The sequence below is a fragment of the Nasonia vitripennis genome, chromosome 3 (genome assembly GCF_009193385.2).
Source record: "Nasonia vitripennis strain AsymCx chromosome 3, Nvit_psr_1.1, whole genome shotgun sequence".
In the NCBI taxonomy this organism is placed as follows: domain Eukaryota; kingdom Metazoa; phylum Arthropoda; class Insecta; order Hymenoptera; family Pteromalidae; genus Nasonia; species Nasonia vitripennis.
In genome coordinates, this window is record NC_045759.1 from 2,923,620 (window position 1) to 2,951,462 (window position 27,843).

The window sequence follows — 27,843 nt, forward strand, 5'->3', positions numbered from 1 at the left end:
CACCGTCGGTCGTCCTGAGAATTCTCATACTGCGGAAGAAAACTTGTATCACCCGCTATCCAGATAACATTCTATTTTTAAAAAACTGGCTTCTCATAACATACAGGCCGAAAAATTTTAATTCGGCAAATCCAGCAACGAGCGACTTAATCCTATTACACAGTACAGCGTGAACCGGGCAAAGACTGCGCCATAAATATAAACTGCAGCCATCTGTCAAACGATTCCCGAAGCCGAAGGGAGTAAGCGCGAGCTCGCGGTAAATGCTCGATTCCGGTAATTATTGGCCGTATGTACACGTCGCTGGACGTTAATCAGTCGTGGCTAATGCTGTGGCTTGTCCCTCTCTCTTCCTCTCACGTCTACGTGTACATACGCATAGAGACACGTTCGCTGCCTTGACGTTTCATTATCCGGCGATGGCTTACGAATGAGCGGGATTTGTTCACCGCATCGAATTCGGCCCCGATGCTCGCGCCTCCCGGAATAACCCGGAGCCCTCCCCGTTGGGTCAATCTTGCTCGTCGTAGTAATAAAAGTGTATTTTATTAAAAAAACAATCGCAAAACAAAGCTACGAAAATCCGCACAGGACAGCTTCTCCGAGCTTGCAGTCTGCGCTGGAAGTTTCGTCCTGACAATCCCCGGCGTGCAAATCCGACTCCACCCCCCTTTCTTCATCCTCGATCTCGGCTGCGAGACGGCGTCGATCAAGTGCCAAACGCGTCGCGCGCAAAAATGTTCGCCGCCGCCGCCGCGCACCTGTGCGACAGCTTTTCTCCGCCTTTGTGCCGAGGAATAACGCGCGCACGAACGAATTGCTCGCGTCGGCTCTCGCAAAGACGACGTGACGAAGGATTCGAGAGCTCTAAACGCGCGCGTCAAAAATGAAAATGTTTCGAGAGAAACAAAGCTCGGGGCTTTACCCCCCTGGGAAAATGGAATTTTGCGAGTGCTGACAATGCGTGGATGGAAATGCATCGAGAGAGCTCGACATGCTATTATTTTTGTTTGTTTCTTTCCGACCTACACACACACACACACACACTGCACCCGAAAGCGTTATGCATAGAGCGCGAGATAAGAGAATATTTTTTCGTTCTTTGATTATCGCGTCGAGGAAGCGATAAAAACGCTTTACGAGGCTCGTGTTCGCATGCTATCTTCGGACTCAATAAAAATCGGCAAAAAGGTAATAAAATGTCTCGAATAATTTCCCTCGAAGTCGACCCGTCACCCATAAAGTCAAGGCAACCCCTGCGTACACGTGACTCCGCCAACCTTCGCCAAACCGATTTTTCCGGCCGAAATATACACGAACAACGCATCGTGGCTATATATAGCTCGAGGGATCACTTAACATCGTGCTCTACGCGTCGGCCGGCAGGCTAATCCCGACAGTTTACAGAGATTACGATGAGTACGATGTGCCTTAATGTCGTGTAGTACACCTCGTAGCCGATCGCGAAAGCGACGTACGAGCGGCCCTGATCAATAACGCACGAATGCCGCCGCGCTTGGCCGTAAATCCATCATCCTTTGTCAAACAATCGCTGATTTGGGAAAGCCTCTGATGGCTCCTCATCCGCCCCTGCGTACTCGCGCTAGTGATAAGGCCCGAGGCTCTGCAGCGCGTACACTTTGCGGGATTGCGCAGCAGCTGTGTATATGCTCGAGCTTTCCTTCGCCTCGGGCGACTATTCTGCTGATGCTCGAGTTGATGTTTTCCTCAATGTATAGATTCGAAAACTGGTCGAGTTAACGAGCGATCGCGTATCGTTTTGATAAACAAGATTAGACTTCGAGTACATAATCTATTAGATTTATTTTCATTCCGAGCAATTTTGCGAGATAAAGCAGGGTAGACATCGAAGCGCTGTTGTGTATTTACACCGTAGAAACTATTGCTCTCCCTCTCGGATTCCAGTAGCTGAGCTCGTAAAAACAGGGTCGGAGTTTACGAGATGCTGTTCTATTTGCACATGTATACGTATATGGGGGCGTATACTTATTGTTTTCCGCTCGTTCTTCGACTCGCTCGGCAGAAGCCAGGAATCTGATTGGATGCTGCTAACCCAGAATCGCGAGAGCTCTACTGTTTCTCGCAAACAGAGAAAGAGAGCCATCGATAACGTCAAAGTCCGGACTTAGCTACTATTCTATACAGCTGTTGGTTGGATGTGTACTTCTATGCTGCTTCGCTCTTCTGATTTCTTTAGCTTTTGTTATCTGACTCGCTGCTGTGGAAGTATGTTTTACAGTTGATTTCGTTATTTTATTCATAATTAATTTTAAAGATCGGGAAATATCGGTACCAACTGGATGTGAATCTTTATAGTCGATGCGGAGACTATGACAAAGCGCGAGCGACGCGGAAAAGTAGCATAAGACTGCATTGAAACATCCATTTATCACTCGAACTGTAGCCCAAGCGCCGGCAGAAGTTTAGCCCGGTCGATCGATCAATGTTCCGTTTAATGGAAAAATCTCCGTCGCCTAATTCTCAGTGTCCTCGGCCAAACCGATACGGTTAGCTATTGTTGTAACTCACCGGAAAATATTTTACGTAGGCGATCAGCTTTACGTCTGATTTTTGTAGTAAAAATATCGATGTACGGAAGATCGCATGTGACTGAAGCAGGTCTCGTGTAAATCCACGCAGAGGATGAAATTCACTGTGTATGTTGGAGAAACGTGATTTTTATGCGTACTTAAAATTGCACTTACCAGTGGAGAAAAACATTTGATATACAACTTCACCAGCACGATTTTGCATATTATAAATTTGGCCGTATTCTTCGAGTAGGTATCAGTTAGCTTTGTGGCAAACTGTCCAAGATGTTCAGCAAAACTTTAATTTTCGTGCTTCTGGGCTGCGCTATAGCGCTCGTAAGTATTATTATCCTTAACAAACGCTTTGATTGATTTAACTCGTTTGCAATCATCGTGGAAATGATTAAAAAATATTCAATCATTTCATTAGTTACAGAGCTCATCTGCTGCCAAAGTCCAATCCAAGTTACGGGTAAGCTTGGCACTAATACATAATCGGTTCGTTATTCCAAAGCTTTGATTATTTTTATTAAAATCCAACTTTTTCTGAAGGTTCGCCGAGAACCCCATGGCGAAAAGGTAGCTGCCTGGTGGCACAATCTCGAAAACAAAGTATCCAACTTTGGCAAGAAAGTGAAGGACAAGTTCACCAGTTGGTGGGATAAAATCACTGGCAAATCCGCATCCAAAGCCAAACAGGAAGAGTTACTCAGATTACAGCGAGAATACGAAGCCCTGAGAGAGGAAAGCGAGCGCGCTGTTCAAGCCAAGAAAGAGGCTTGGCAAAAAGTCTTGGAGGAGAACGAGAGGAAGCTGGCCGAGCTCAAGGCTAAGGCTAATACCGAGGTTGAGGGAGAGATCTCTACCTGGAACAACAAGTTTGATCGATTACAAGAAAAAACTGATAGCGTCATTAAATCTTGAAAATCACAAGACTATCACTTTAGATTAACTTTAGAACTAATACCATTGTAAAGATTTTTTATAATTGTGTAACCTTTGATTATGAAACAATGTTCAATAATAGATAAGGCATTATTTATGAGAATTCAAACAACAACTCCACGCACCTGTTATATTATCTTAGAGCTTCGATTACCGAGTACCGGGATTCGAGATAAAAAATTTCCTCAATCTTTCTCAGAACGTACTGCACTATACAAATGATAATTAATGACGATTATTGCCTATCATCCTAGCGATCGATGCACAAACCATATTTTCTGCGTAAATATATCGACGGATAACAAATGCAGATAACGAACTGATTCATATAAAAGGGATTCTTCCAGGAGATTTCAGTAAGACTGGCCTCTATTACAATGGCTGGTCAAACCTTAACTTTTTTCGCATTATTATGCGTTCTCTTCGTGACTTTAATGTTTGTGATTTACGCCGAAGCTGAGTGTCGCTGGACAGGATGTCACGTTCATTCGGCAGGCGACTGGTGTGACATCTTCGGACCAGGATGGAAGCTCGTCAAATGGCAACGTTGCAACGGAATTTTTGGCAAGCAAGAGTACTGCTGTAACTGAGGTACGATTGCATTTCAAGAATGTGTCATAATGAAAATTTTCATAAACTAAGAGAACTGAAGTGAAACTTTATTTTAAGACTTTGTCGTCACGCATTCTTCCGGAAACCGGAGCACCGCTGTAAACGAAGCAAAATCTATTTTTATGATTGGAATGTAATGTGATATTCGACGAGAAAATAACCGCTACAACTGGAGTATTAAACATTGATTTCAAACCTACCAAAATACTTGTACCTAACATTGATGATAAAATAAAGCAATGAAAATAGAAATTTTTTTACCAAGTTTTTAATGTAAATATAAGAGATGTTCTATAGAACAACTTTTTTTACCCGATTTCTTAAAAATTCGACAATAAAAATCATAAATTTGGCTCATTTATATTTTATTTATCACTAACAAAGATTTAAAAGTAAAAAAATATACATATTGCATCATTGATTCAATTCACACAAGTTCATCTCATAATTCCTAAGACTTGATGACAACCTCAGCTTTCTCTTGTAACTGATCAAACTTGCTGTCCCAGTTAGAGATCTCTCCCTCGACGTCAGATTCGGCTTGATTTCTAAGTTCAGCAAGCTTCGCCTCGTTCTCGGCCAAGACCTTCTGCCAAGCTTCTTTCTTAGCTTGAACGGCACGTTCGCTCTCTTCTCTCAGGGCTTCATATTCTTGCTTCAGTTTTAGCAGCTCTTGCTCTTTCGCTTTGGACGCAGCTTTGCCGGTGATTTTATCCCACCAGTTGGTGATTTTGTTCTTAACGTTCTGGCCAAAATTGGATACTTTGTCTTCAAGGTTGTGCCACCAGGCAGCTACCTTTTCGCCATGAGGTTCACGACGAACCTTTAGAAAAAGTTATTTTGATGAGAAAAATTGGCTATAAAATGAGGCATGAGAATATTTTTAAAAAACTTACTCGTTGAATTTCGGCTGCGGATGAACTCTGCACCTGAGAAAAGAATTGAAAATATTGCATTAATCTTTACGAATAACTAAAACTAGTCCGTCGAAAAATTATTCAACGATTAAGAAGTAAATTAGTTAATAATGTCAATAATTAAGAAGTGGATTACGATACTTACGAAGGCTAGAGCGCAACCCAGAAGCATAAAAATGAAAACTTTGCTGAACATTTTGGACTGTTTGTCAATGCTGACTGATGTCTGCTCAGAGAATGTGGTGAAATTTATATTAAGTAAAGTCGTGCGAATAACGTTGTAAAACGGATATGCACTTCCTTGATAGTTCTTAAACGTGCCAAAACACATTTATAAAATTATGCTTTTGCACTTTTTCAAGGGAAACACGAACATTTTGAAACTTGGTTGACGTTGAAAATACATGATTTCTACCTATACTTTATATCTAGATTTAGATGATCAAATGCCGTAATTCGTATTCTAACTTTGCAACACGATGAATTGAAACTATTTTGATTTGGCTCTTGAATTTAATGTATACTCTACTGGAACATTATAATCTAATAGCGAAATTCAGTATTATTCGTACGCTTCTTCGTTTAGCAGTCGAAATTGGCATTGGATACAGCGAAAGAGGCCAGCTTTTTATGGTAGAATCGATAACTATGTTGCTCCTCTAGTCGCCGTTGGCGGTGATACCCGTCAGATACATCAATCTTGTTTTCATGAAAAAATTTGATCAAATAAGTGAACATATATCCGAATGTAACTTCTCGAATCTGGTACATGGAATATACTTTGGTCAAAAAATTCATATGATCAATTATTGTTCATAATACTTTATTTGTTAAAAACTGACACAATGGACTTTTTAAAAAAAATGACGCTCTTAAAAATATTCAATATTTCTATTATAGTAAGCTATTTGTAGAAAGCTTCGGAGTATATCTTATCCATATTTAGTTATTGATTGTTACAGCAATACGCTGGGTCGACTCTAGATTTAACGTTCTTCGATCCCAAGCCAGAGACTAGAAAATTTCGGATGAATGGTAAAAAAAATAGTCGCTGCATTTCGTCTTTTATAAAGCGCTGCTGAATTTGCAACATTCATTTCGACATTAAATCTCGCTTAATTGAAGGTTGCATTAATATGCTTTGGAAAAAATAACCATATAATAGATTTCTTATCGAGAAAAAAACAACTGTTGACATCATCAAATTTGTGTATTTGTATTTTATTTATCATCAACAACGATCACAAAGTAAAAAATCCATATATATTCGACGCCGTTGACTCATCTGTACAATTTTGTCTCAGAATTTTTAAGATTTGATAACAACTTCGGCTTTCTCTTGTAATTGATCAAACTTGTTGTTCCAGCCGTTGATCTCTCCCTCGACCTCGGATTCAGCTTGGTTTTTAAGTTCAGCAAGTCTCTTCTCGTTCTCAGCCAAGACTTTCTGCCAAGCCTCCTTCTTTGCCCGAACAGCGCGCTCGCTCTCCTCTTTCAAGGCTTCATATTCTTGCTTCAGTTTAAGCAACTCCTGCTGTTTGGCTTTGTACGCGGCTCTGCCAGTGATTTTATCCCACCAGTTGGTGATTTTGTCCTTTACGTTTTGGGCGAATTTGGATACTTTGTCTTCAAGGTTGTGCCACCAGGCAGCTACCTTTTCTCCATGTTGCTCACGGCGAACCTTCAGAAAAAGTTGGGTTTTAATAAAAATAATCAAAGCTTTGGAATAACGAACAGATTATGGATTAGTGTTAAGCTTACCCGTAATTTGGATTGGACTTCGGCAGCAGATGAGCTCTGCAGCTGCAAAAAGAATGGAAAATTCTTTAGTAATTCTTACGATGATTACGAACGGACTTTTTCAAAGAGATCAAGAAGTTTTTCATGAAAAGTTCTTTTTCAACATAAAAAAAATTCTCATCAAGAAAATATACTTACGAAGGCAAGGGCGCAACCCAGAAGCACAAAAATCAAAACTCTGCTGAACATGTTGGACAGTTTGTCAATGCTGACTGATGCCTGCTCACAGAATCGGGTGAAATTTATACTGAGTAAAGTCGTGCGATTGATGTTGTAAAACAGATATGCACTTCCTCGATTGGTTTCCAACTTCGCGACAAAACGCATTCGCAGAATTATGATTTTGCACTCGTTCAAGTGCAACACTGTCATTTTAAAAATCACGTTGCTCACGAACGCAGTTCGCATGGAAATACATGTATAAAAATTTAAAAGATAAAATTCAACGATTTCAATCGCAGTCAAACTTCGAAGTAGAGCTATACAATTTTATTTTTTCACTTTCACCTTCGATCAGCCGACGAGACTCTAATTTATCTCCTGCGAAAGCCGATATATAGACAACTGATTTATAGATTCGCGGAGAAGAAGAGGCTCAGTGCAGGGTCAGTCAGTCCTCTGGGAAATTCACGTCTCGGGACTTGCGCGGATGGGCGCAGTCATTATGAATTATTCAGTTCATATCTTCGGCCGATTGCAGTATGAACCTTTCGTACGCGCTTTATCCGTTTCCACTGCCGCACATCTGCAGGGCTTCCATTTTTGACTTTTATTTTTTCCCTTCTTGCGCGACTCGATTCCGCAGCCTTTTGTCAGTCTCGAGAGAAGAGAGCAATCTATATAATTTTTTTTTTAACGCATAACAGTCTAGGTGGCAGAAGCTCTTTTGCGACACAACCCACCCCATAATTCGCTTTTCGCAGATCCCCTCGGTGGAACAGCCAGAAAGCGCAGATCGTACGAAATCCGCAATACCCCTTAATGCGGCGATGCAGCAGCTTCCAAAACTACGAACGCATCGAAACGCCAGCGGTCGGACCCTCGAAAAGCTATATACCTATACGTACACACGCTAGAAGCAGCGGTGTTAAGGAAAAAGTCACGATAGCAGATTTTCTGCAGTTTGTATACGTATACGTAAATGGCAACTGTAAAGGTATACTATATACATGTAAAGGGGGTGAGTTGCGCGTCGTATGTTCGGAATCTCGGCAACGATCGCGAGGAAGAAGTCGTAAGTGCAATGGCCTTTTGCGCGGCCTGTGCCAAACGCATAAGGCTCCTGATTCACTTAGTTTAAGCCGAAACAAAGGGAGTGCGGGAGGACGATTTGTAATAGCGAAGGGATTTCACTTTGCTTGATTTTTATAGATAAGCACTAGAAAAAGTTGAATTTCATCCAACTTAAATCGGTCGAGCCAACGTGAAAAAGCTTGTAATTTCCGAACAACCGTGAATCAAGGGACGTGTGCCCGCACGTCAATTTTTTTAATGAAACAATACAACCGCTCTGAGGAGACAAGTGTCAACGAACTACAAAAGCTCCAGCTATTCTATTTCTCCAGCCCATCTACTGTCATTTCGAAGCTCTTTCTTTCCCTTCGCCTCCACTATTACACTGTACAGCGTTGGTTTTGTCAAAAGCCATTCCAGCTTTTTACACGTTGTGCTTCGCGAAACAAAAGCGTCGTCGTTAACGTCCGTTATGGATTTCCCGACGCTCTTGCGCCTACGAACTAAAACGTTTTTTAACGCGAATTTTATAGATCCCTTACATCTCTTAATTGAGGTTATTAAAAATATAGTGTTCCAGTGTAAATAAAGCTTCGGTATACACATCGACGACCGAGGCATCAAAGCACACGAATTTGCGGTCACATCCTTCAACATGTACACGGCATAGAGTATTCCGTTTCAGCCTCGGGCTCATCGCTTTCGATTTCACGGCCCCAAGATATCCGCTCAATTTATTCACAAAGGCGAGCCGACTACCTTACACGCGCTTTGCATTCTGCCTCATTACGAAAGAACGCATTCGTTAGCGCCAGCAGCGCGCGACGATAAATTGGCCCTGATGATGCGCCGCGCCTCAAAGAGAATCGCGCGCGCGCGAGAGAGAGAGAGAGAGAGAGAGAGAGAGAGAGAGAGAGGCGCGGAAGGGCGATAAATCGCACGTTGGAGCTGCGCGCGGTGTAGTTTAGGATTTATCGCGCGCCGAGCTCCCTCGGCGTCGATAGATAAAGGGAAATTAATTTTCTGCGGCTTCCTATTTTTCATAGCCGGCGCTGCCGCGCAAGTTTTGTTGCTGCAGAGCGAGAGAGAAAGAGCGAGGTATGACGCAGGTGGAGGGAGATCGTCATCTTTGATACTCGACTCGGCGAAAGCTCGCTGTGTTGCAGCTTTGATTTTTAAAGGATATTTATGGCTCTCGTGGGAATTTCGTATCGATGTATATTTGTGCCGGGGAGAAGTTTATCCTCGATGACTCCAATGACGATTTATTCTTTGTTAATATTAAAAAAAGCCTATTTACGCATTTGAAGAAATTTTAATTAAACTGTCCTCGAGCTGGGTAAGCTACTTTTTTAATTCAGCAGTGGCATTCTTCCGCCTGATGTAATCCAGGAGAAACTTCGTGAAAATATTATATTATAAAAAAAATAGTAACAAACATTCGAAAAACGATAAAAATTTTATCCAGAATCGCCCATTAAACGCGCTCGCGCTCCGCAAACATCCACAGCGTTCCAAGCAGCATACAGGCAAAGCTTCCGCGCGCGTTTAACGAGATGCAAGTTCCTTCACCGGCGCGGCAGCGCGTGTATAGCCATCCTCGTCCGCGGAGAATCGACATCGCGCGCTGCATCGCCCAGCGACTAAGTTTTAATTAAACTTTGCGCGTAGCCGCGGGCCGTTTTCTTAATTACTCCTTATTACACATCGATCGCTCCTACGCCCCCGCTGATGAACCTTTTTCACCGCGATCACGAATTTTTGAAGTGTGGGCTGGTGCGATTATCCCGATGAGGTCCTCGAATAGGTAATGATTTTTCATGAGACGATCGTGAAATACCTACTTATGAATTTTACGCTGAGATAGTATTCCATTTTCCGAAGAGCTTCGCTCGGCCGGAAGCACATCATCGTCGCGCGAGTATGAAATTTCCATTCCAATGGCGAAGCTTTATTTCCGTAAAATATCCGCGCGGAAGCATAGAGAGAGAGAGAGAGAGAGAGAGAGAGAGAGAGAGAGAGAGAGAGAGAGAGAGAGAGAGAGAGAGAGAGAGAAAGAGAGCCGCGGAGGCGAACTAGCCCTCCTAAGTATCATTAATTCTTCTTATCGCGTAATCCGCGGGATTAACTCGGATCGATGTTCCTCGAAGTCGACGAAACACGAGTTCGGATAAGCCACACAATCCATTCGGAGATGCCTCTCGCTGCTAAAAAGTAGTCGGTTGCATCAGCGACACGACGCCGTAATAGAAAGCCCTTAGACGAACTTCGTCTCAGCGACGCTTAGTCGGTAGTCCGATTTTTCAAGGGCTTAATCTCTGCTGTTTTGCTCTAGCGGGTAATTTTTCTGGCATTCCATTTATCCATATGTTAGAGTTTAAAACTTTTCGAGAACACGTTCTTTACCGATCGAATTTGCAGTTAGAGAGCAGCAGCTCCGCGTATTTACGGCTCACGAGGCGCACGAGAGCTTATCGCGTGACAGCTGGTGTACCACTACTCACACACACGCACGCCGGCAGTGTCAGCTGCTGCAGTGCCTCGGGCGCCAGCGAAAAGGTGAAATTCGCGCGCGCGACGAAGACAGCAGAGCGCTTGCCGCAAGTTTGCGTTCTAGAGCTTTGTCGTGAGAGCTTCGTGTAAATTTCTGGAAGACCGTGTGGTAACGTGAGACTTCGTCGTTATACTGATATCTCACTCGCATTCGGCTCTCAGCCGCCGAGTGTGCATTATGTAGGGACCGAGCGTGTGTGCCCCCGTGCCGGGAAGTTTATCGTCGCTAATTGTGATGCGCGCTATGATACTGCGGCGACGAGCTTTCAAGTATGCGCGAAGAGGAAAACGATTTTGTGTAGGCGAAATATTCATAATAAATTAATACTCTCTCGGAGCTTGCGAGCTTTTAGGCTCTTCGAACGATAATTAATTACTCAGAATCTAATCAGGATGGGGTCGGGCAAAGCGCATTTCGGAAATCAATAGAGCGTGCGACGACGGAGGGATGCAGCGCTGGCCTTAAATATCCCAAGGCTCGTGGAAATCCCGAAATGCAATACCGGTTTCTCGAAGGCAAGCATCGGCCGGACGAGCCTTACTATCCGCGCGGAGCCATGAATGCGTCAAAAGACATGCTTGCGGTGTGTTTGGATTGAGAGCAGCGCTATGCGATACTGCAGAACGATCGAAGCGAGCTCTGGGATGCTACGTCTGATGGTATCTTCGACCGCGAAGTCCGGCAATTTTTTACTCTTGGGAATTACATCTTATGACTCCGAGCTTTAAAAGCTTCGCAAGCACTATCTAAAACAGAGAAATTTTTTTCCAACTACCCTAGCCGATAAACGGCCATAGCACTGCAAACAAAATCCACCGATTCGCGAAATTGAATGGGACTCGGCTTTCGCGCGCGAGCAGAAATAATAGCGCGAGACGGCTTAATTTTAGCCGGTGCGCTTTGGAACGAACGTCAACCGGTGCAGAGCCAATTTTGACCAAAATTTCAACTGGGGAGTGGAGCGAGTGTATGTGCACTGCATAAGCCGTGCGGTATAATGCGTACAGTAGAATCGGACGATTGCGCCGCGCCGAGCGAATTTTACCCTCTCGTTTCCACAATTTTCGACGCCGCAGCAGACTAATGCAAAGTCCCGGTATTGTTCTCCCGTAGGCGGATATACACTTCGTGGATCAGACGTGTCCGATTAGTCGCCCGAGTTTGGTATGGTGTTGCGAAATCGATTGTTTTATTCTCCGTCCGAGGAAGTTCATTCCGCGACTCAGTAATATCTTGATCATTTCAACCGGAAGCTCCCGAGGTAAGCGCAGTCGAGCCATTAAATTAGAATAACCTCCGCGCCGTCGATTTTCACAGTCGCAGTTATCGTTATTAGTACATCCCCTGAAAATCTGATAATGGCCAAGGCGAAGAGAGAGAGAGCTGTATCGGATCGCAAAATGAAACGATTCGAGTGTACGACAATCGATTATCGATTCCCCGCCCCTCAGAGATATACAGTCCGTGAAAAGCTTATTATTTCACTTCCGATGATGCGCGCGTGATGCTATATACCACAGAGTGTCATGAGAGAAGGCGCTGGATATCGGAAAATCGGCGAATCTCGCCGGCGGTTTCCAAGGGGGCCGAGGAAAGGAGCACTCGCCGGACGTCCATTTATAGAGAAATTTCATCTCTGAATTTCGCCTGATCGAGCGCGATTGTCGGCCCGCGCGCGAAAGAGAAATTTTCCTCGGCCATTGCTTATGCATTGTCGAGATAAATTCGACTTTTACAGTATAAACTCGACTTTTACAAGCGGTAGACCTAATAATAATTCCAACGACTATTCCCTCTCGACTGCGATATAATATCGGAGGAATAAACGCACGCGTTGAAGTTAACGCGAATATTATATCTCTTCTATATCACGAGGGCAGCAGACGACGGCACTTAGCGGCCACGGATTTTATGGTCAAGCGCGTGTGTTATTTAAAAGCTTGAATTAAAATTGCGCTTTTACGATTTTGGTGGCGTTTACTTTATTTTCAAGGCATCAGTGAATCGCGCGGAGAACAAGTATCTTCCATTAACGTGGTTCTTGGAAATTTCCCGTTGCTAACGCTTCACGACTGCGCGCTTACATGTATGAAAGCTTTTGAAATGGATTCCGAGGCGCTGTAATTTGCTTATCAAATAAAATCCTAATTTGGAATAGTATTGTTTTGATTCGAATTATAAATGCTTTGTGGATATTTCGATGTGGTTAAATTAGGAGTAAAGATTTCTCGACTAAACTCGGCGAAACAGCTCCAGCTTTATAACCGCGGCGCACAATGGGAGCATAGAGTGCGCTTGAAAAATGTGATTTTCGCAACGACAAATCTTAAAAAGTCGACAAGCGAAACATCGCAAGCTCCAATATTCGCTTTAGCTTCTTGCCCGCGGGGCAAAGCGTCGCTGATGCTGCGCTGAATATAAGCTCGCGCGCGAGAATGGGATTCAAGGAGATCTGCGACCGATTGGTCGAAATGCCATTTGGTAGGCAAATGCGCGCTTCTCTTCACTCCTGGGAAAGTTTTTCTCTGCTTTCTCTATACCTGTGTATATTGTATACGTGCGTTGATTTCTGCTGTCGTAGTATTTATCGAAGAGCATAGCGCAAAACAAGACGCGAGAAACCGAATAAACGAGCTCTTGTCAATACGAGGGAAAACGGACGCAGAGGTTGATGCAGAGGTAATTTGAAGGCAAATTTTTCTGGCTCTGAAGTGAGAAGAATCTAGAAAAGATCTAGACAAAAGGCACTTGAAAGCTCAGTCGCGGTGATGGAGCGCAGCAGCAGTGAAAAGCAATCGATATTATTTTTTCATAAAATATATATGGAGAGAGTTGAATTTATGCATCCCTCCGGCGGTCGCTCGGCAGTGCGTATTCTAATACGCTCTCGGCTCTTTTCGCGAGCACTTTATATTCTCTCGCGACCCGATTACCTTTCGTTTGACGCTCGAATCATAATTAAGTTTGCTCGGCATGAAGAGGCTTTAGCTATACTTTCTCGAACTATATATGCCGCTGAAAGGGCTCTCAATCTCTGCGCGTCGCTCAAAATAAAATCAATAATTCATTCATTCATTCATATCATCTTCGTTTGAGCTAAAAAAACTGTTATTTGAAAGTGAATATTATATTGAAAATTTTTAGGAGCCAAGATGTCCTTCGGCTCGCAAGCTTTTTTTATGCTTTCTTGCAGTTTTTACGAGAGCCACTTGCTACGACCGTGCCAAGGTATCCAAAACACCCAAAAAGTGAATCCCAGAATTTTGCGATTTACGGGGTTACATACATACGAAGCAATATTTCGATCCTTAGCAGCAACTGCCCGAAGTTCTAGCTTACATGGTTTTGCGTGTTTTTCCGTTCTCTTTAAGCCTGTATAGGTTAGATCAACGAGAAAACGTGCCAAGGTACCAAGAATGCCCGATAAGTGCACCCCAAGAAACACGCGAATCGGAGCCTCCGGTTCGAGCCGATGCTTCGTCCCTTAGCAGCAGCTGCCCGAACTTCTAGCCTACCTATTTTTGCGTGTTTTTCCGTCCCCTTCAAATCTATGTATGTAAGATCAACGAGAAAACGTGCCAAGGTACCGAGCACTCCCGACAAGTGAAGCCCAAGAAACGCGCGAGTTACAGCCTTCGGTTCGAGCGGATGCCGACGATGAACGCCTGGAATGTAGTGGACGAAAAAATCAACAAAACGGCAATTAAAATCTCAAGCTCCATCCGACCTTCTCGCTAAATTCAATCTTGAGTCGACGTAACTTCAGAATTCCTGCCTTCGCTCGTAACCTTCTCTCTCCGTATACCATCACTTTCAACGCGAGCAGCTTTATTTTCGCCTCCGCTCATTCGCGCACGGTACCCACCCGTGCTAACTTTGTTATCCGCGTTATATTTATTCATGCGCAGCATCAGCCTTGCTGAAGATTCCTGTAACGCGAATATGCATAGCTGGAAATGAAGGAACTGCTTGTTGAACGGAGTGCTTCGTAAACTCGCGCGGACGAGCAAGCGGCGCGAGATGTTAGAATTTTAATTAAAAGCGCGAGAGTTTTTACGCGGCCGGCGATGTTTGCGCGCGCGCGGTTAAATAGGGGAGTGAAAGTCTGTGCGTTAAACGTTTTCGTTATTATGGCCGAGTGGAGAGCGTTTGGAGTGCGAGCCTGTGGATGATTTTCAAAAGTGCGCGCTGTTTAATTTTCACGAGCCGAATATGCGGTTTAATACTTTATCGCTGGGATGAAATTTAATTTGAACAGTCCGCACGCATTTCATTACCAAACCCTCTTTGTACATGGTTTACAGCCGCTATAGTCGATTTGGAGAGACATCGGGTTGCGCGTACCAGCGGCTTTGATTCGCGTCAAAGTTCGGGGCTGCATCAGCCGAGCACTAAAGATTAAGGAGTCGGCGTTTACGTCGCCGCCAGATGCAGCGGGTTGCATTAGGTGCCTTGTTTTAACCCTCTTCCGCGCCATTGTTCCAGCAGGTGCCGTTTGTCGCCGCGACGACACCGGGATCCATTAATCCATTAGACGCTCGCGTTGCTGGAATTTCGCCCTGCGTTTGAGAGTGTTCGCAGACGAGGTAAGAACGGACCGTCTTTTTCATTGCGGGGAGTGTTTTGCTTTGATTTTATCAGGCTGGATTTAATTGAGAGTTTTGCGCCACAAACAACACAACCGCGAAATAAGTCGAGTCAGAGACTATCAATCCGTATGCATCTCCGTGAATCTTATATACCAGAGACCAGCCAGTGCGAGAACCGCGCTTAGGTCAGGACACTTATGCAAATCGCTCTCGCAGCAGAGGATTTGGTGGACTACCCTTTAAAATAAATTAGGCAATACACACCCGCGCAGGTGACTCAAATTGCTCAATCATCATACATCTTGATTAATACGTTAACCGCTCAAAAAGCTGACCCACAAACTAAATAATCAGCATTGCAAAGTCTTCTCCTGCGGGAGGAAGCAGAAAAAGCTCTTGTAGCGCGGGAAGACATTACGCAGCAGCAGTGGGAATGTCAGATGCGCGTAAAGCATTTAAATGCCCCGAGTGTCTTATTCCAGGCCGCGCGCACTGCGCGCCGGGTTATATACGTTCACGGCTCGTGAGCTCGGCTTTATCACCCGACGACGTATATACTGGCGCCCTGTGTACACGTATGAGCGCAGGGAATTCTTTTTTTTCTCTCCTTTTTATTTATACACTACTGTACACGAGATACACGTTGCTCTCTCGCGCAAAGCGCTCTTCACTCGTTTGCCGCTCGCTTGTTCTCTGCTCGCTGCGACTTGGAACAACGGGGGATATAAAGTTTCTATACGGAGGCGATGAAGCGGATGAATTAGTGCTGCTCGTGTGTGTCTTGTCGGGATTTTAATATCGTTGTTGGGATGCGCTTTTGTTACACTACGGCCGGGGGGCTGTGATTGTAACGATGTTAGCTTTCCTGGAAGATACGTAAGTGCGAGAACAGAATTGAATCGAATGCAAGGTATAATTGAATCGAATGCAAGGTATATATTGCAATATACAAAATATATACACAGTAGGCGAGTGTTAAAACATTCAGGAATATCGCGTGGAGCATCTGTAACGCGTCAGGCACTTTTTTTTCTTTCTCTCAGCCTCTCCGCGCTCTCATAGACCTCGTGTGTAAAAGAGCCCAATTTCTTTTACTTTCCGGCAGCAGTAGCGCGCGTTTCTTATTCTGGATTCTCGCATAAGCAAAGTCCCTCGCTTGCTTTTCCTCTTACTTTCGGCCTCTTTGCTCCTCCTGCTCTTTTACAGTTTTCCGGCATTATACATAAAAGCGTACTTTGCACATAATTTATTTACTCGCCTCTCCTTTCTCTCGTGCGCGCCCTGGATCTCGGGCAACAAGGGAGCTTTTTTCCGGGACGATGTTTTCTGTGCCCGATGCTTTTGATGATGACTTGTTTAAAAGTCCTCCCGCCGAGGTCGATCACACCGTCTACTGAAAGCTCGATCGAGCGTGACTCGAATTAGCATTTTAATTGCCGTCGTTGGTGCGTGTCTCCAGTCGAGCATTAACGCGGAGAACGTAGACGCGACGATCTTACGCGTTAATTGCGACCTGTTGCGGTCTCTCTCTCTCTCGCTCTCGAGTCACCAGCTCGTGTGCCTATGTGTCTACAGAAAGGCGTTGTCTTGGGAGAAGCTCGAGGATGACCTCGATTATATCGGCGTCGTTGTAGAGACTTCATCCCAGAGACTCGAGGAGACTGTAGTAGCTTTGACGAACGCACGAAATTGTATTTTTTTTTTCGCAGAGAATCGAATGAAAGTGGTTGGACAGGATTTCGTCGTTGCACGCCTGTATACAGCCACGCGCAACCGTGTCCCCGGTGTAATTGCCTCAATTAACCAAAGCAACGAGCTCTGATTATACGATTCGAATAATTTCCCTAATTAAAGTCGAATCGACTCTCACAACAACGAGCACAACAAAAGCAGCGAAAAGCTTGCCGAGGCGTACTGCGATACTCCGGCTAGCTGCACATGTGCCTCATTAAAAATCAACGATTTAAACCCCCTCCCCCCCCCACACACACACGTACTTCCTCGTCCATGCAGTTGCATTTCTCCGGGACGAAATAAACTCGAGACGGTCAGCGCAGGAAAGGATCGGATCCTCGAAGGAATACGCGCATACGTGTGTACCTGTGTGTCCGCACGTATGCATGATAAAAAGGAGAGTCGGCTGGACAAAAGGCTCGGACCTCGTCGTCGTGGGTGAGGTGAAGCGCGAAGCGGAAAGTTTGCGTATGGCTATTCTTCGGCATGTTTTCCTTGTTTCGTGTGCGCAGCGCCTTTGTATTTTGATTCACCCTATGGAGTAGTGAACGCTTGGCTCGACTGCTGCTTTGCATGGACTTTCGGAAATTCATGCCAGCGTCAAAGCTGAGGGCCAGAGATACACGTTTATTTATTTTGAACAGGCTGGACTCGCTCGGTTGTCTCTCCGGGCTTCGAGATGACTCTCGCTAGCGCATAAAAGTTTGTTTTCGGATCCGCGAGTAAAAGTTTATATACCCGCGCTGCATTGTGCCGATATTTCGAGCTTCGCAATTAAAGCGCGCGTCTTCCGCCTCGGCGAGCTCTGCAAACCACGTGGAATTGAATCTCAACACGGCAGAAGCAAGCTCCGCTAATTCGTCCTTCTCAACTCCGTTCTGTCCAGTATCTCCCTCTCGCTACGGTCTATACTCTTCCCCGTGACCCGTGCGTGTACACACGCAGAAGCTCGACGCCAGTCGGTCTCCCTCTTTGTATTCAGCGTTATAGCCGAGCGCGCCGGCGTATTAAATTTTATTGGCACACCTTCGCTCAAGTGTGCTAGAGAGAATACTACATAGACCATCCAGTCGCATTCAAAGCCACGCCGTATACACTCCGGGTTCATATACCGCTTCTGTCTGTACATCCGCGCGAGTGTATCATACGACTATACGTGCGCAGCGAAGGAGATCGTTATGCGCAGTATATAGGCCATATCGGATGCGCGCGGATATTAACTTTATCGGCATAAATTGCGATTATAGTCGAGGCCGACCAAGAGCGAAAAGTTAGAGCTGGCGCTACACTCGTGGGGCGCGGGGAATAGAGAATTGTTAATTATTTCGGGAGATGCAAGGGGGAAAAAAGAGTTATTCATCAATATTTGCGCGAGAAATACGCGTGTCCGGCAGCGAGAGGAATTTTATTTAGGGAGGGTGTGCGCGAGAGAGGTTTGTTTTTTGCCAGTGTTGATGAATCTATGGGAGTGTGTTGGTGCCACAGCGGGGATAGTCTATAAAGCTTGATTCGATAGAGTTTCAATCGAGTTGCAAATTCGGGGAGAAAATGGGTCGCGACTCGGTTCTCCGTGTGTGGGTGCATGACGTATACTGTAGGGAGATATGTGCTGGAAAGGTGCGTTAATAAGGATCGTTGTACCTCAAATAGGATAAAATCGTATCCAAAATATAGTCTCACTTAACAAGCGGTCCAGCCAAAGCAGGCAATATTAATACACACCGCACAAAGAGCCGCGAATCTCTCCGGTATGTACAGCGTCGCGTTAATCTTCTTAGCGAAATTACATTACCTATTCGGCTACAATCGGCCCGGAAACTGTGTACAGCCTCTTGTCTGGGACACATAATAGCCGCAGAGGCGCGCGTCTCCGGCACGTCGACATCCTCGCGATTCGGGCACAAGTGCGGACAACCACCGGAATGAATATCGCCAAAGGGCTTTTGGCTCCTAATTGAATTATAAGCGATTATAGTTGGGGATTCCAAGCTCGCTTTCGCAGTAGACCGTTCGAGATCGATTTTGTATGCACCGAAATCTCCGCGGCATGACACTGGCTATATGATTCCCCCTGCGCGCTGTGAGCAAACCTAATGAAGACGTTTGCACAGCGGAGCCAAGCCGCACATTTACGTATACACGCGGTCTCACGTGTTTGCGCGGCGGAAGACGCGACTTCACTCCGCGATGCGCCGCAGGGGAAGTCCCCGCGACTGTTTACTCGCCGCCTCGCGTCATCGGCATATGGGTTTTTGTTTTAGTAGGTTCGAAGAAAGAAAGAACAAAGGTGTTTCTTTTAATTTTTAAATAAATATTTATTCGATTTTGTTGTATAGTCTACACACGCGTTGCTATCGCTTAATGTAAGCATATAGTCAACGCGCAATTATATCTGTCCTAAGCATTCGAAATCACACTCGCTCAAATCATCACAGAAATTGCAAATGTTGTACAATCACTCATCGTCGGGTATAGAATCCCGCGGCGCTGTTTTCCAAATCGCCTCTTTGTTCCGAGCAAAAGCACAGTCTCTTCCTCGAGCTTGTCTTCGGGAAAAGACGCATTAGTTCCTCATGGACTTGTCGGACAGGACATTAGGGTGCAGAATGCGCTCCTTCCGCTTCTCGTGCAGACGCATTCGTTGCACTCGCTGTAGAAAGCTCTGCCGGGGATGCAAGCTTCGCCGTCCTTGTAAAGCGCTGAGCAGAGAAATAAACGTGGATTAGCGCTTTGTTATTCGCGGAGAAGAAAAAATTTAATCATTCGTTATACTTACGACCCCATTTCTTCGACTCGACGCTCTGGTAAGCGGCTTTGAGGTTGGACAGGCAGAGTTTGGAGGTGCAAGCCTGGCCGGTTCCATATCGATTGCAGACGCAAGTGTTGCAGCCGTCTGGGCTGTAGGCTTTGCCGGGCTGGCAGACTCTTTCCGGTAGAACGACGCTGTTGAGGATTTTCAGAGAGCCGTCTCTGTTCCAGATGTCCTTGTCGCAGTACATCCTCGTGCAGGCGTAGCTCGAGCCGTCCTCCGAGCAGGTGCAGGTGTTGCAGTAGTCTTTGAACTGGGAAAGAGGCTGGCACACTTGCTTGGTAACTGTAATTTGTTTTGGATTAAATTGCATTCAACGACGGTGCATAAAGAGTTGCTTATAATATTTGAATGAGGAGCTGACTTGCAGTACCTTCAGTTTCCTGGCAGAGCTTCTGCGTGCACATGGCCTTTGTGCCGTCGTTGCTGCACTTGCAGAGATTGCAGTTGTCAGGGCTGAACATCCTTCCGGCCTCGCAGTACTGATCTGTAGTTCAGAATAATTTTTTTATTCACTCTGTAAGATATTCGGATGAACGAAAGCGAATACGGAGTTTGCAAAACTCCCGCTATTTCGTATGCATTAATACTGACCGTTCGCGGATCTGGCCTTCCTTGCCTCGCACAATTTCATCGTGCAAACGGCCTTTGTTCCGTCGTTGCTGCATTTGCAAAGATTGCAGTTATCCGGGCTGAACATTCTTCCGGGCTCGCAGTATTGACCTAGAAATCCAATGAGCCGGTTTTAGAATTATTAATTCGCGAAAGTCACCCTTTTTTCAAGCCACAGGCGAGTAACAATACTCACTCTTTCTCGGCGCCATTCTGGTCTTGAAATTGTCGCAGAATCCCAGGGTGCATTCGGCAGTAGTTCCGGCAGCATTGCAGATGCAACTGCTGCAGTCGTCCAGCTTGAATCGCTCACCGGGCTCGCACAGTGGCTCTGAAAATAGAAAAAAAAAAGTTTTACGTATAATCAAAGAAGCGGGCGAAATTACTCGTTTCGACAAAACTACAGCAACTGTACGAGGAAATAGCATAAAACGGAAAAATTTTCCCGCGGAGCTTTAGTCGAAAAACGCGCGGTGGAAAGTTTGTACAATAGCAAAAGTGCAATAATAAATAAAACTTACGAGCTCGAGCGGTATCGATATCGTTGACATTTGCATTCCCTTCAGGGCAGCGCATATCCGTGCAAGCTGCGCTCTTCCCGTCGCTCGAACAACTGCAGGTATTGCAGTCCATTTTGAATGATGCGCCGGGAGTGCAGTAAAAGCTCTCCGCTGAAAATTTTCGTTCGAAATTACTTCTTTGTGTCTGCAGGATATTAAGCGACTTTTTCTTCCAGAAATATAGAAAGTTCGCAAGAGGCAACTCTGTAGCAGCTGTAGTGTGTACGTACCTGCGACAGCTGAAACTGCCAAAAAGACGAGGAAAAGGGACTTCATTATGCCGATCTAGTTTCACTCTCACACTTCCGAGTAATCTCTCTCTCGAGCAAGTTGCGTTGAGTTCGCAGTAACTTTGTCGAATGTAGTCGGCAACTCGTATCTCGCTTAAATATACCTAGTTTCAAGTGCTCTGCTTACTCCTCTCGCGCGAGTGTGAAATATAGAGGTGGGGGAGAGAGAGGACAGAATATTCCAAGCCTTATCACTAATGGCTATCGGAATAAAATCACTCGCGCGAGCGCGAATCGCTTGTAGCATCTCTGGTCAACACTCGAGATTGTTCGATATTGGGCCGACGGGTAATAAGGCATGAGAGGCACTTGTAGCTTAGAATATTGTGCTGTATGACTGAGACGCTATTTTTATCTCAAGGGTTATGATTCTCACGATCGATGGTCATCTCGGTTTTACCTGCTGTTCGGTATGTGTGAGATGTCACGTAGATCCTTTAGCGTCGCCATGAATATTCGATGGGAAGGGACTTTTTTCGAGTTTTGCGCGGGGAGAACGTGTCGGTATGATACTGAATTCAATAAAGTTATGCTATGGATGTATGATTATTTAATTTTATGAATTATTGAAGTGTGATGCATTATTTTTTAAATTTGATCACAGGTATCAAATTTAAACATTTTTCGTGAGTAGATACTAATTAGTTGACCTATAAAGAGAAACTATTTCAAACATAATTATAGCTTTAAAATAAATTAATCTGATGCCTCATTACAAGGTTAAATGGATATGATCTCTACTCGATTCAAGGTGAGTCATGTACGACCTATATCATCATCCCGATATAAGGTCCAGTAATCCAGATTTACGTGCGTCTCTCAAGGGACTCTTTTATCCGCACAGAAGATTCTCCAACGTATTTATATAATACTGTAGCTTTTACTGGTATTAACTATGCGGGAAGAATAATGATAAGCCCACGGATACTTCTTTGACCGATCAAAAAATATATTCTAGATAAAATGTCATTACTTCGTGCGATCGGAAAATTACATATCGTCCAATTTTTTTTTGTTTACGCATCTTGCAATCAATTAGGCGTAAACATCTTTCGACAATCAGCTATACCTTTAAAAGTTTTATAAATTTATTACGTCTACGATGATATATTGTCTCACTGCGATATCGATTTTAAAAACTGATTACAGTTTATCAATTTATGTAATCAGTTTTTACCTAGGTACGATTTATGCAAGAAAATTATGGGATAAAGCGTAGATTTACAACTATAAATAGATTATCCGAGCTGAATCGATTGAATAAAGCCTGATCTATTCAAATGCATGGTATCCGTGACTTAGCAGAAATTTTAATTAAAAGGTAAAAGGCGTACCCACGCACGTAATCGTCATTGCGACCTTATCAGTCACTCGTTGCACTTGAGACAGCACGAGCACGAGCCCCCAGATCTCACGTGAGCAAATGATGGAAAGAAAAATCATAGCAGACCACTTGAGATAAGGTCTGCTTTCAGTCATATTCCAGTCAGGTATTATGCAGTCACTTATCTCTCTTAACGCATTTTACGTATTCTAAAATTTCTTATACCCGCAGCATCATGGCATGATTTAAATTGATTTTTGCATGTATATTACGAACTAAGCTGTGACTTTGGAAATCTTAATTTTTTCCATGAACTGTGCCATATTAACTCCTTCTTTAAAACTTTGAATCATTATATTTATCAATAGAATCTAATCAATTTGAACCTGTTTGTTAAGATGCGGCCACGCTTGAAGCCAGTCAATAATTTATCTCTGCTATCAGACGTTAATAAATATGTTTTTTACCTTGTATCAAAGAACTATAGGAAATTTTTAGTTTTGGGACAAAAGAATAATTTAAGAAGGTATCGAAACTGCCCAACTTGATTGTTTTGAGTCGAAAACTTTATACTTTCGCGTCGGGCATCACAGTCGGCTTCTAACGTCAAATGCGTAGTGAGAGTAGAAAACCACAAAGACATTGTTGCATGCTCAACGTATGCTTATCAGCTCATCAGTCAAACAAATGGGCTCCTCACGTGTGCATATGTACCGAAAGCGACGAGTGAAAATCTCCGCTAAACACTTGAGTTTTTTCGAATAATATTGACACTATATTCGGAACGTATAGCTTGATGAGTATACGATTTCATTATCTAATAAAATTTTTTAGGCAAATGAGAAATGGAAAACTGATTATTTTTACGCGTCTTGTATATTTCCGATATTGTGAGTAGGATCAATAATTAGCAATTCTGAGTCACTCTGTTGCTACCGTTTCTCATCACTATATGGGATTCCCACAGTAAACACTCGCAGTTCACTTTCTAGTAGTTGACGTATACACTATATTAATTTTACAAATAGATCAAAACAAGCAGTGGGTTTCATTATTTTCTAAGAAGTATTATAGCGAAATAAGTAGTGAAATATTTGTATCGTGACATTTAATAAGGCGTGTTAATAATAATAAATTAATCAATAGTTAAGTTCGTCAATCGTTTTTTATTTTAAAAAAGCCAGCCACTCTATTTCCTTGGATTCTGGGCCGGTTTTATGTACAAAGGATTGTTATGAAATTGGGAGAGATCGAGTTTTGAACAATCAAGTACCGTACACTGAGCGGTTTCACCTCCAGCGTTACAAACGCAATGGTTGCAATCCTTTTTAAAGAGATGTCTAGGTTTGCATTTGTGCTCTGGGCTAATAGATCTGGCTGCTCTTTGCAAAGATTTCGGCGAAATTTTCATGGTGCCGTCCTTGTTCCAAACTTCCGGATCGCACAATCGCCTGGTACAGATAAATGATGAGCCGTCATCTGAGCAGCCACACGTGTTGCAGTAATCATTGAATTTGGATTTTGGTACACATACTTGCTGTGGTCCTGAATATAGGAAATAAGATTCTTTATAAATACTGCACTAGTTTGATTGGGCTTCTCAATCTACTGTACTTTTTTTTAAAACCAAGACTCACCAGTTTCGAGGTCCCTTTTGACCTTCGTAGGACATGCTATACCAGTGCACATGGCCGATTGTCCATCTTTCAAGCAAATGCATGAGTTGCAGTCTTGATGGAAATTCGATCCGGGTGTGCAGTGAAACTCCGCTATTGAATATTTGTGGTGTATAAACAATCGGAAGTATAAACCATAAAATTTAATAGTACGATATAAAAGATATGTTATACCTTGACCTACTCCTTGAGTTTGGATGGGTGCAAGGTTTTCTCCTTTTTCTCCTGGATCGGTAACGTCGCTTTTGTTTTCTTGAATGCAAGCTATACCAGTACACATGGCTGTTTTTCCATCATTAGAGCAAGTGCACGAGTTACAGTCCATTTGAAACGTAGACCCTGGTGTGCAATGGAACTCCGCTGTAAGTGATTGAAAGCAAAATCAAGTAGGTTCAAACGTGAAAACCGCACACAAAAGTAAAGATTTTTGCAACACTATAAAAAGCTTACATGAAACAAGAGCTATGGTCGAAACGACGAAAATCAGTAACGTTTTCATCTTGTTTGTCTGTACAATTAAGTTACTCTATAAATCTTTTTATACCACGCACTTTGATTCTCTTAGTTCTGAACACTCAGCACTAATTTCAGTTTATGAGTCTATCGCAGCTCGTCTCGTTTATATATGTGTCTCCAGAGATCACTGAATATGTTAATAAAAAAAAGATGAAAAAACCCAACGAAGTGTGGGAAATATTGTGTACACGTTTCTTTATCAGTTTATTGGTCAATGTGTAATAAGAAGAAGAGCTTCTTTTACGTATGCGTTATACGTTATCAAAACAGAGCAAAAAGTGGAAGCTGCGAATGTTAGGAGATACTGTATCGAAGGTCATATTGTGACATTCGAGACAATTTCAATGGATCTAAGACGCGTTTCTAAGACGAGCGGAATTTCCAATATACGCACCACATTGTTTTTATATATTTTTATTTGTATTCTAGTACCGCATAGATAAGTTTTCATTAGAATAATTTTGTTGCGTGCAAAATATTTACTCTAAATTTCTATGTTAATTTTCTTCAAACATTTATTATTTTAGTAAGAATGTAACACATAAATTATAGTTTCGATAATCTCTAGAATGCTTTTATTCTAAAAATCGAAGCTTAAATAAGTTTCATTCAAATAATAGAAAAGGAGGCTTAATAACAGCAGTAAAATACACAAAAAGAATTATTGTAAAATTTGATTTTTATTATTAATACGATCTAAAATATATACATCAAGATACTTAATCGACAGATTCATCACACGCATTTTAAACTCTCGTCACATTCATCCTGCATACAAATAAATAATAGGAACCACTGGATTCGTATCACTGTGTCCGTCATGGAGATCCTTAATGTAATACACATTTGATAAACTAATCACAACTCTTCTGTCAGTTGAATCGTTTAGTTTGTCTCTCCATCGACAGTTTTGCGTGTTCCATCTTTGTTCCAAACGCTCTCGTCGCACATCATCATCGTGCAGCCATAGGTGGTTCCATCCTCGGAGCAGGCGCAGGTGTTGCAATAATCTTTAAAGTGGGAACGTGGCTCGCAGACTTGCTTTGCTTCTCTTTTTTCCAGGCGCACATCTCGAATCTTCAGAGAGCCGTCTTTGTTCCAGACTTCGGGAGGGCAACTCATCCTGGTGCAGGCGAATTCCGAACCATCGTTGTTACAGAAGCAAGTGTTGCAGTAGTCCTTGAAGTTGGAGTGAGGCTTGCAAATTTGTTTGGGTGCTGAAAATGCGTATTTCACAGTTTAGTATGTCATCGAAGAGTCACAAGTGCTCTTGTTTTTCAGTGCTAGTGATTTTCGTTTGTTATTTACCTGATCGCTTAACAACGTCCTTCGTAATGTCGATCTTCAGACTACCGTCCTTATTCCAGATGTTCTCGTCGCACATTCTCCTGGTGCAGATGTAAGATAAACCGTCGTCGGCGCAGCCGCACGTGTTGCAGTACTCTTTGAATTGAGTTCTTGGCTCGCAAACTTTTTCTTGGGGTGCTAAGGAACGCTTGGTCCTGACAGCTGTGGATTGGAATTTGAGCGAACCGTCTACATTCCAGATGTCCTGATTGCAGGCCATTCGCGTGCAAGAAAATGAGGAGCCATCGCTCGAACAGCCGCAAGTGTTGCAGTAAACCTTGAATACTGTACTCGGCTCGCATACTTTTGCCGGTTGCAGTAAAACTGAAATTTTAATGGTTCGTTAGTACAGCCGTATTATTAGATACTTCTTATTAGATATCGTTGCATTGCATATGCATTTTAAGTTTGGTATGCAAACTCACCGGGTTGGAAAACTGTCAGTCTGTTCAGATCTCCTGGACAAGCCATGTCAGTGCAAGCTGCTGATAGCCCGTCGTTGGAGCAGGTGCATGCATTGCAGTCTTGCAGAAATACCGAGCCAGGCAGGCAGCTGAATATGTTCCTCGCTGAAAACATCCAAAATAATTACCTCGTATTCTTAGAACTTTGAATATAATAGTAGTGAAAATTAACAATATTTACCCGAAGCAGCGCTAACGATAGCTAGTAAAACCACAAATTGCGACTTCATGTTGCTTGATACTTTTGAGTTACTTTGGATCACTGTCCTATAAACGTCTTCACTCGTCAGTGTGAATAGTCGTTATGAGTTAAAAAGTCGAAAGCTTCTTTATATATATTCTCGCCGAACATCGTAGCCGGCTTCTGACGTCAGCCGCGTAGTGGGAGTAGAAAATCCCGAAGACACCGATCGCGCGATCGTCACCGCGCATACACTTATCAGCTCATCGGTAAAACCGTACTGTGTAGTGCGGGAGCGAGCCCCTCACACGTAAACACTCGCACAAGCTTACCGGAGAGAGCGAAATTCTCACGCGACAAGCCACTTGAGATTGCTCGCACGATATTGACACAGTGTATCGGACTCAACTTGCTGGGAATGGCATTACTCATAACGGAGAGAAACACTTATCTGTATTAACACTTTTTAGCCGAATAATGGAAATACCATTGTGTACATGAAATTGGGCATTCGTTATATCGGACGGTTCACCCGTTCATTGGAAATTTATCTGATTTTTTTATTATTATGTGTCACTAGTCACGTACAGCCTCGTTTAAATAACGTCAACGAATTGCTCGACTTGATCAATAGTTATAGCATAAACGGCCTTTGGCATGGTCGCAACATCGCAAAGTGCATGTCATTGTCTATTGATGAAAAGCCTTTTGATTGATATAATTTTTCAAAATAGAATTTAACTTGTTTTTATGTACAAAGTAAATTATAGGTACATCATACATAAGTAAAGTATTTTAAGTTTCAGGGAGTTTCAGTCATGTTTATGAAATTTCGGTTTCCCATGAGCATGCGGGATTCCCGTAGTAAACACTAGCGCTCTATTTTTACGTCTAGCTTATGCGTCGTTTGGATCTTAAAAACAAGACAATAAGAATATGGGTTTTTATTCCAATGCGAAAACACCATGAGTCAAAATAAATGCTACGGATAAAACTGTAATAAACAATAGTTTTAACTACATTTTTTAACATTATATAATTGTACTATATATATATATATATATATATATATATATATATATATATATATATATATATATATATATGCATCGAATCCGATGTAATCTC

At 43.3% G+C, this 27,843-nt stretch overlaps 6 protein-coding genes across 6 annotated transcripts; 1 reads left to right on the forward strand and 5 right to left on the reverse strand.

The window, feature by feature from the left end:
- The first annotated feature begins 2,779 nt into the window (after positions 1-2,779).
- On the forward strand, positions 2,780-4,361 carry LOC100679072. Its single transcript, XM_031926301.2, has 4 exons — positions 2,780-2,888; positions 2,983-3,024; positions 3,105-4,088; positions 4,167-4,361. The coding sequence occupies exons 1-3, from the start codon at positions 2,838-2,840 to the stop codon at positions 3,474-3,476; spliced, it is 465 nt and encodes a 154-aa protein (XP_031782161.1). The 5' UTR covers positions 2,780-2,837; the 3' UTR covers positions 3,477-4,088; positions 4,167-4,361.
- Positions 4,362-4,457: 96 nt separating this feature from the next.
- On the reverse strand, positions 4,458-5,250 carry LOC100302006 (venom protein V). The gene is made up of 3 exons (NM_001161569.1): positions 5,172-5,250; positions 5,006-5,038; positions 4,458-4,932 (listed from the first exon to the last, which is right to left on the reverse strand). Exons 1-3 carry the CDS (start codon positions 5,220-5,222, stop codon positions 4,561-4,563), a joined length of 456 nt encoding a protein of 151 aa, NP_001155041.1. The 5' UTR covers positions 5,223-5,250; the 3' UTR covers positions 4,458-4,560.
- Positions 5,251-6,228: 978 nt separating this feature from the next.
- Positions 6,229-7,027, reverse strand: LOC100123138 (venom protein Z). Its single transcript, NM_001161697.1, has 3 exons — positions 6,965-7,027; positions 6,788-6,829; positions 6,229-6,707 (listed from the first exon to the last, which is right to left on the reverse strand). Exons 1-3 carry the CDS (start codon positions 7,013-7,015, stop codon positions 6,336-6,338), a joined length of 465 nt encoding a protein of 154 aa, NP_001155169.1. The 5' UTR covers positions 7,016-7,027; the 3' UTR covers positions 6,229-6,335.
- Positions 7,028-19,226: 12,199 nt separating this feature from the next.
- On the reverse strand, positions 19,227-21,304 carry LOC100679142 (tenascin). Its single transcript, XM_008205838.4, has 7 exons — positions 21,148-21,304; positions 20,879-21,028; positions 20,554-20,688; positions 20,340-20,468; positions 20,119-20,232; positions 19,713-20,030; positions 19,227-19,635 (listed from the first exon to the last, which is right to left on the reverse strand). Exons 1-7 carry the CDS (start codon positions 21,191-21,193, stop codon positions 19,508-19,510), a joined length of 1,020 nt encoding a protein of 339 aa, XP_008204060.2. The 5' UTR covers positions 21,194-21,304; the 3' UTR covers positions 19,227-19,507.
- A 2,376-nt stretch (positions 21,305-23,680) lies between these two features.
- On the reverse strand, positions 23,681-24,801 carry LOC100123154 (cysteine-rich/pacifastin venom protein 1). The gene is made up of 4 exons (NM_001161525.1): positions 24,658-24,801; positions 24,382-24,567; positions 24,169-24,300; positions 23,681-24,076 (listed from the first exon to the last, which is right to left on the reverse strand). The coding sequence occupies exons 1-4, from the start codon at positions 24,704-24,706 to the stop codon at positions 23,721-23,723; spliced, it is 723 nt and encodes a 240-aa protein (NP_001154997.1). The 5' UTR covers positions 24,707-24,801; the 3' UTR covers positions 23,681-23,720.
- Positions 24,802-25,384: 583 nt separating this feature from the next.
- LOC100123161 (cysteine-rich/pacifastin venom protein 2) lies at positions 25,385-26,840 on the reverse strand. The gene is made up of 4 exons (NM_001161524.1): positions 26,716-26,840; positions 26,496-26,639; positions 26,032-26,394; positions 25,385-25,940 (listed from the first exon to the last, which is right to left on the reverse strand). The coding sequence occupies exons 1-4, from the start codon at positions 26,762-26,764 to the stop codon at positions 25,609-25,611; spliced, it is 888 nt and encodes a 295-aa protein (NP_001154996.1). The 5' UTR covers positions 26,765-26,840; the 3' UTR covers positions 25,385-25,608.
- Between the last annotated feature and the right edge of the window lie 1,003 nt (positions 26,841-27,843).

Excerpts from the sequence above, each read along its gene's own strand:
- LOC100679072 (XM_031926301.2), top strand. The coding sequence starts at position 2,838 with ATGTTCAGCAAAACTTTAATTTTCGTGCTTCTGGGCTGCGCTATAGCG. Across the intron at positions 2,889-2,982 it reads TGGGCTGCGCTATAGCGCTC|TTACAGAGCTCATCTGCTGC; the intron begins GTAAGTATTATT and ends TCATTTCATTAG. Across the intron at positions 3,025-3,104 it reads AAGTCCAATCCAAGTTACGG|GTTCGCCGAGAACCCCATGG; the intron begins GTAAGCTTGGCA and ends CTTTTTCTGAAG.
- LOC100302006 (NM_001161569.1), bottom strand. The coding sequence starts at position 5,222 with ATGTTCAGCAAAGTTTTCATTTTTATGCTTCTGGGTTGCGCTCTAGCC. Across the intron at positions 5,039-5,171 it reads TGGGTTGCGCTCTAGCCTTC|GTGCAGAGTTCATCCGCAGC; the intron begins GTAAGTATCGTA and ends TTCTTTTCTCAG. Across the intron at positions 4,933-5,005 it reads CCGCAGCCGAAATTCAACGA|GTTCGTCGTGAACCTCATGG; the intron begins GTAAGTTTTTTA and ends CTTTTTCTAAAG.
- LOC100123138 (NM_001161697.1), bottom strand. The coding sequence starts at position 7,015 with ATGTTCAGCAGAGTTTTGATTTTTGTGCTTCTGGGTTGCGCCCTTGCC. Across the intron at positions 6,830-6,964 it reads TGGGTTGCGCCCTTGCCTTC|CTGCAGAGCTCATCTGCTGC; the intron begins GTAAGTATATTT and ends TTCTTTTTGCAG. Across the intron at positions 6,708-6,787 it reads AAGTCCAATCCAAATTACGG|GTTCGCCGTGAGCAACATGG; the intron begins GTAAGCTTAACA and ends CTTTTTCTGAAG.
- LOC100679142 (XM_008205838.4), bottom strand. The coding sequence starts at position 21,193 with ATGAAGTCCCTTTTCCTCGTCTTTTTGGCAGTTTCAGCTGTCGCAG. Across the intron at positions 20,689-20,878 it reads TATCGATACCGCTCGAGCTC|AGCCACTGTGCGAGCCCGGT; the intron begins GTAAGTTTTATT and ends TTCTATTTTCAG. Across the intron at positions 20,233-20,339 it reads GAAGGCCAGATCCGCGAACG|ATCAGTACTGCGAGGCCGGA; the intron begins GTCAGTATTAAT and ends TCTGAACTACAG.
- LOC100123154 (NM_001161525.1), bottom strand. The coding sequence starts at position 24,706 with ATGAAAACGTTACTGATTTTCGTCGTTTCGACCATAGCTCTTGTTTCA. Across the intron at positions 24,301-24,381 it reads AACTCAAGGAGTAGGTCAAG|CGGAGTTTCACTGCACACCC; the intron begins GTATAACATATC and ends AATATTCAATAG. Across the intron at positions 24,077-24,168 it reads CAAAAGGGACCTCGAAACTG|GACCACAGCAAGTATGTGTA; the intron begins GTGAGTCTTGGT and ends TCCTATATTCAG.
- LOC100123161 (NM_001161524.1), bottom strand. The coding sequence starts at position 26,764 with ATGAAGTCGCAATTTGTGGTTTTACTAGCTATCGTTAGCGCTGCTTCG. Across the intron at positions 26,640-26,715 it reads TATCGTTAGCGCTGCTTCGG|CGAGGAACATATTCAGCTGC; the intron begins GTAAATATTGTT and ends GGATGTTTTCAG. Across the intron at positions 26,395-26,495 it reads ACTGACAGTTTTCCAACCCG|TTTTACTGCAACCGGCAAAA; the intron begins GTGAGTTTGCAT and ends TTAAAATTTCAG.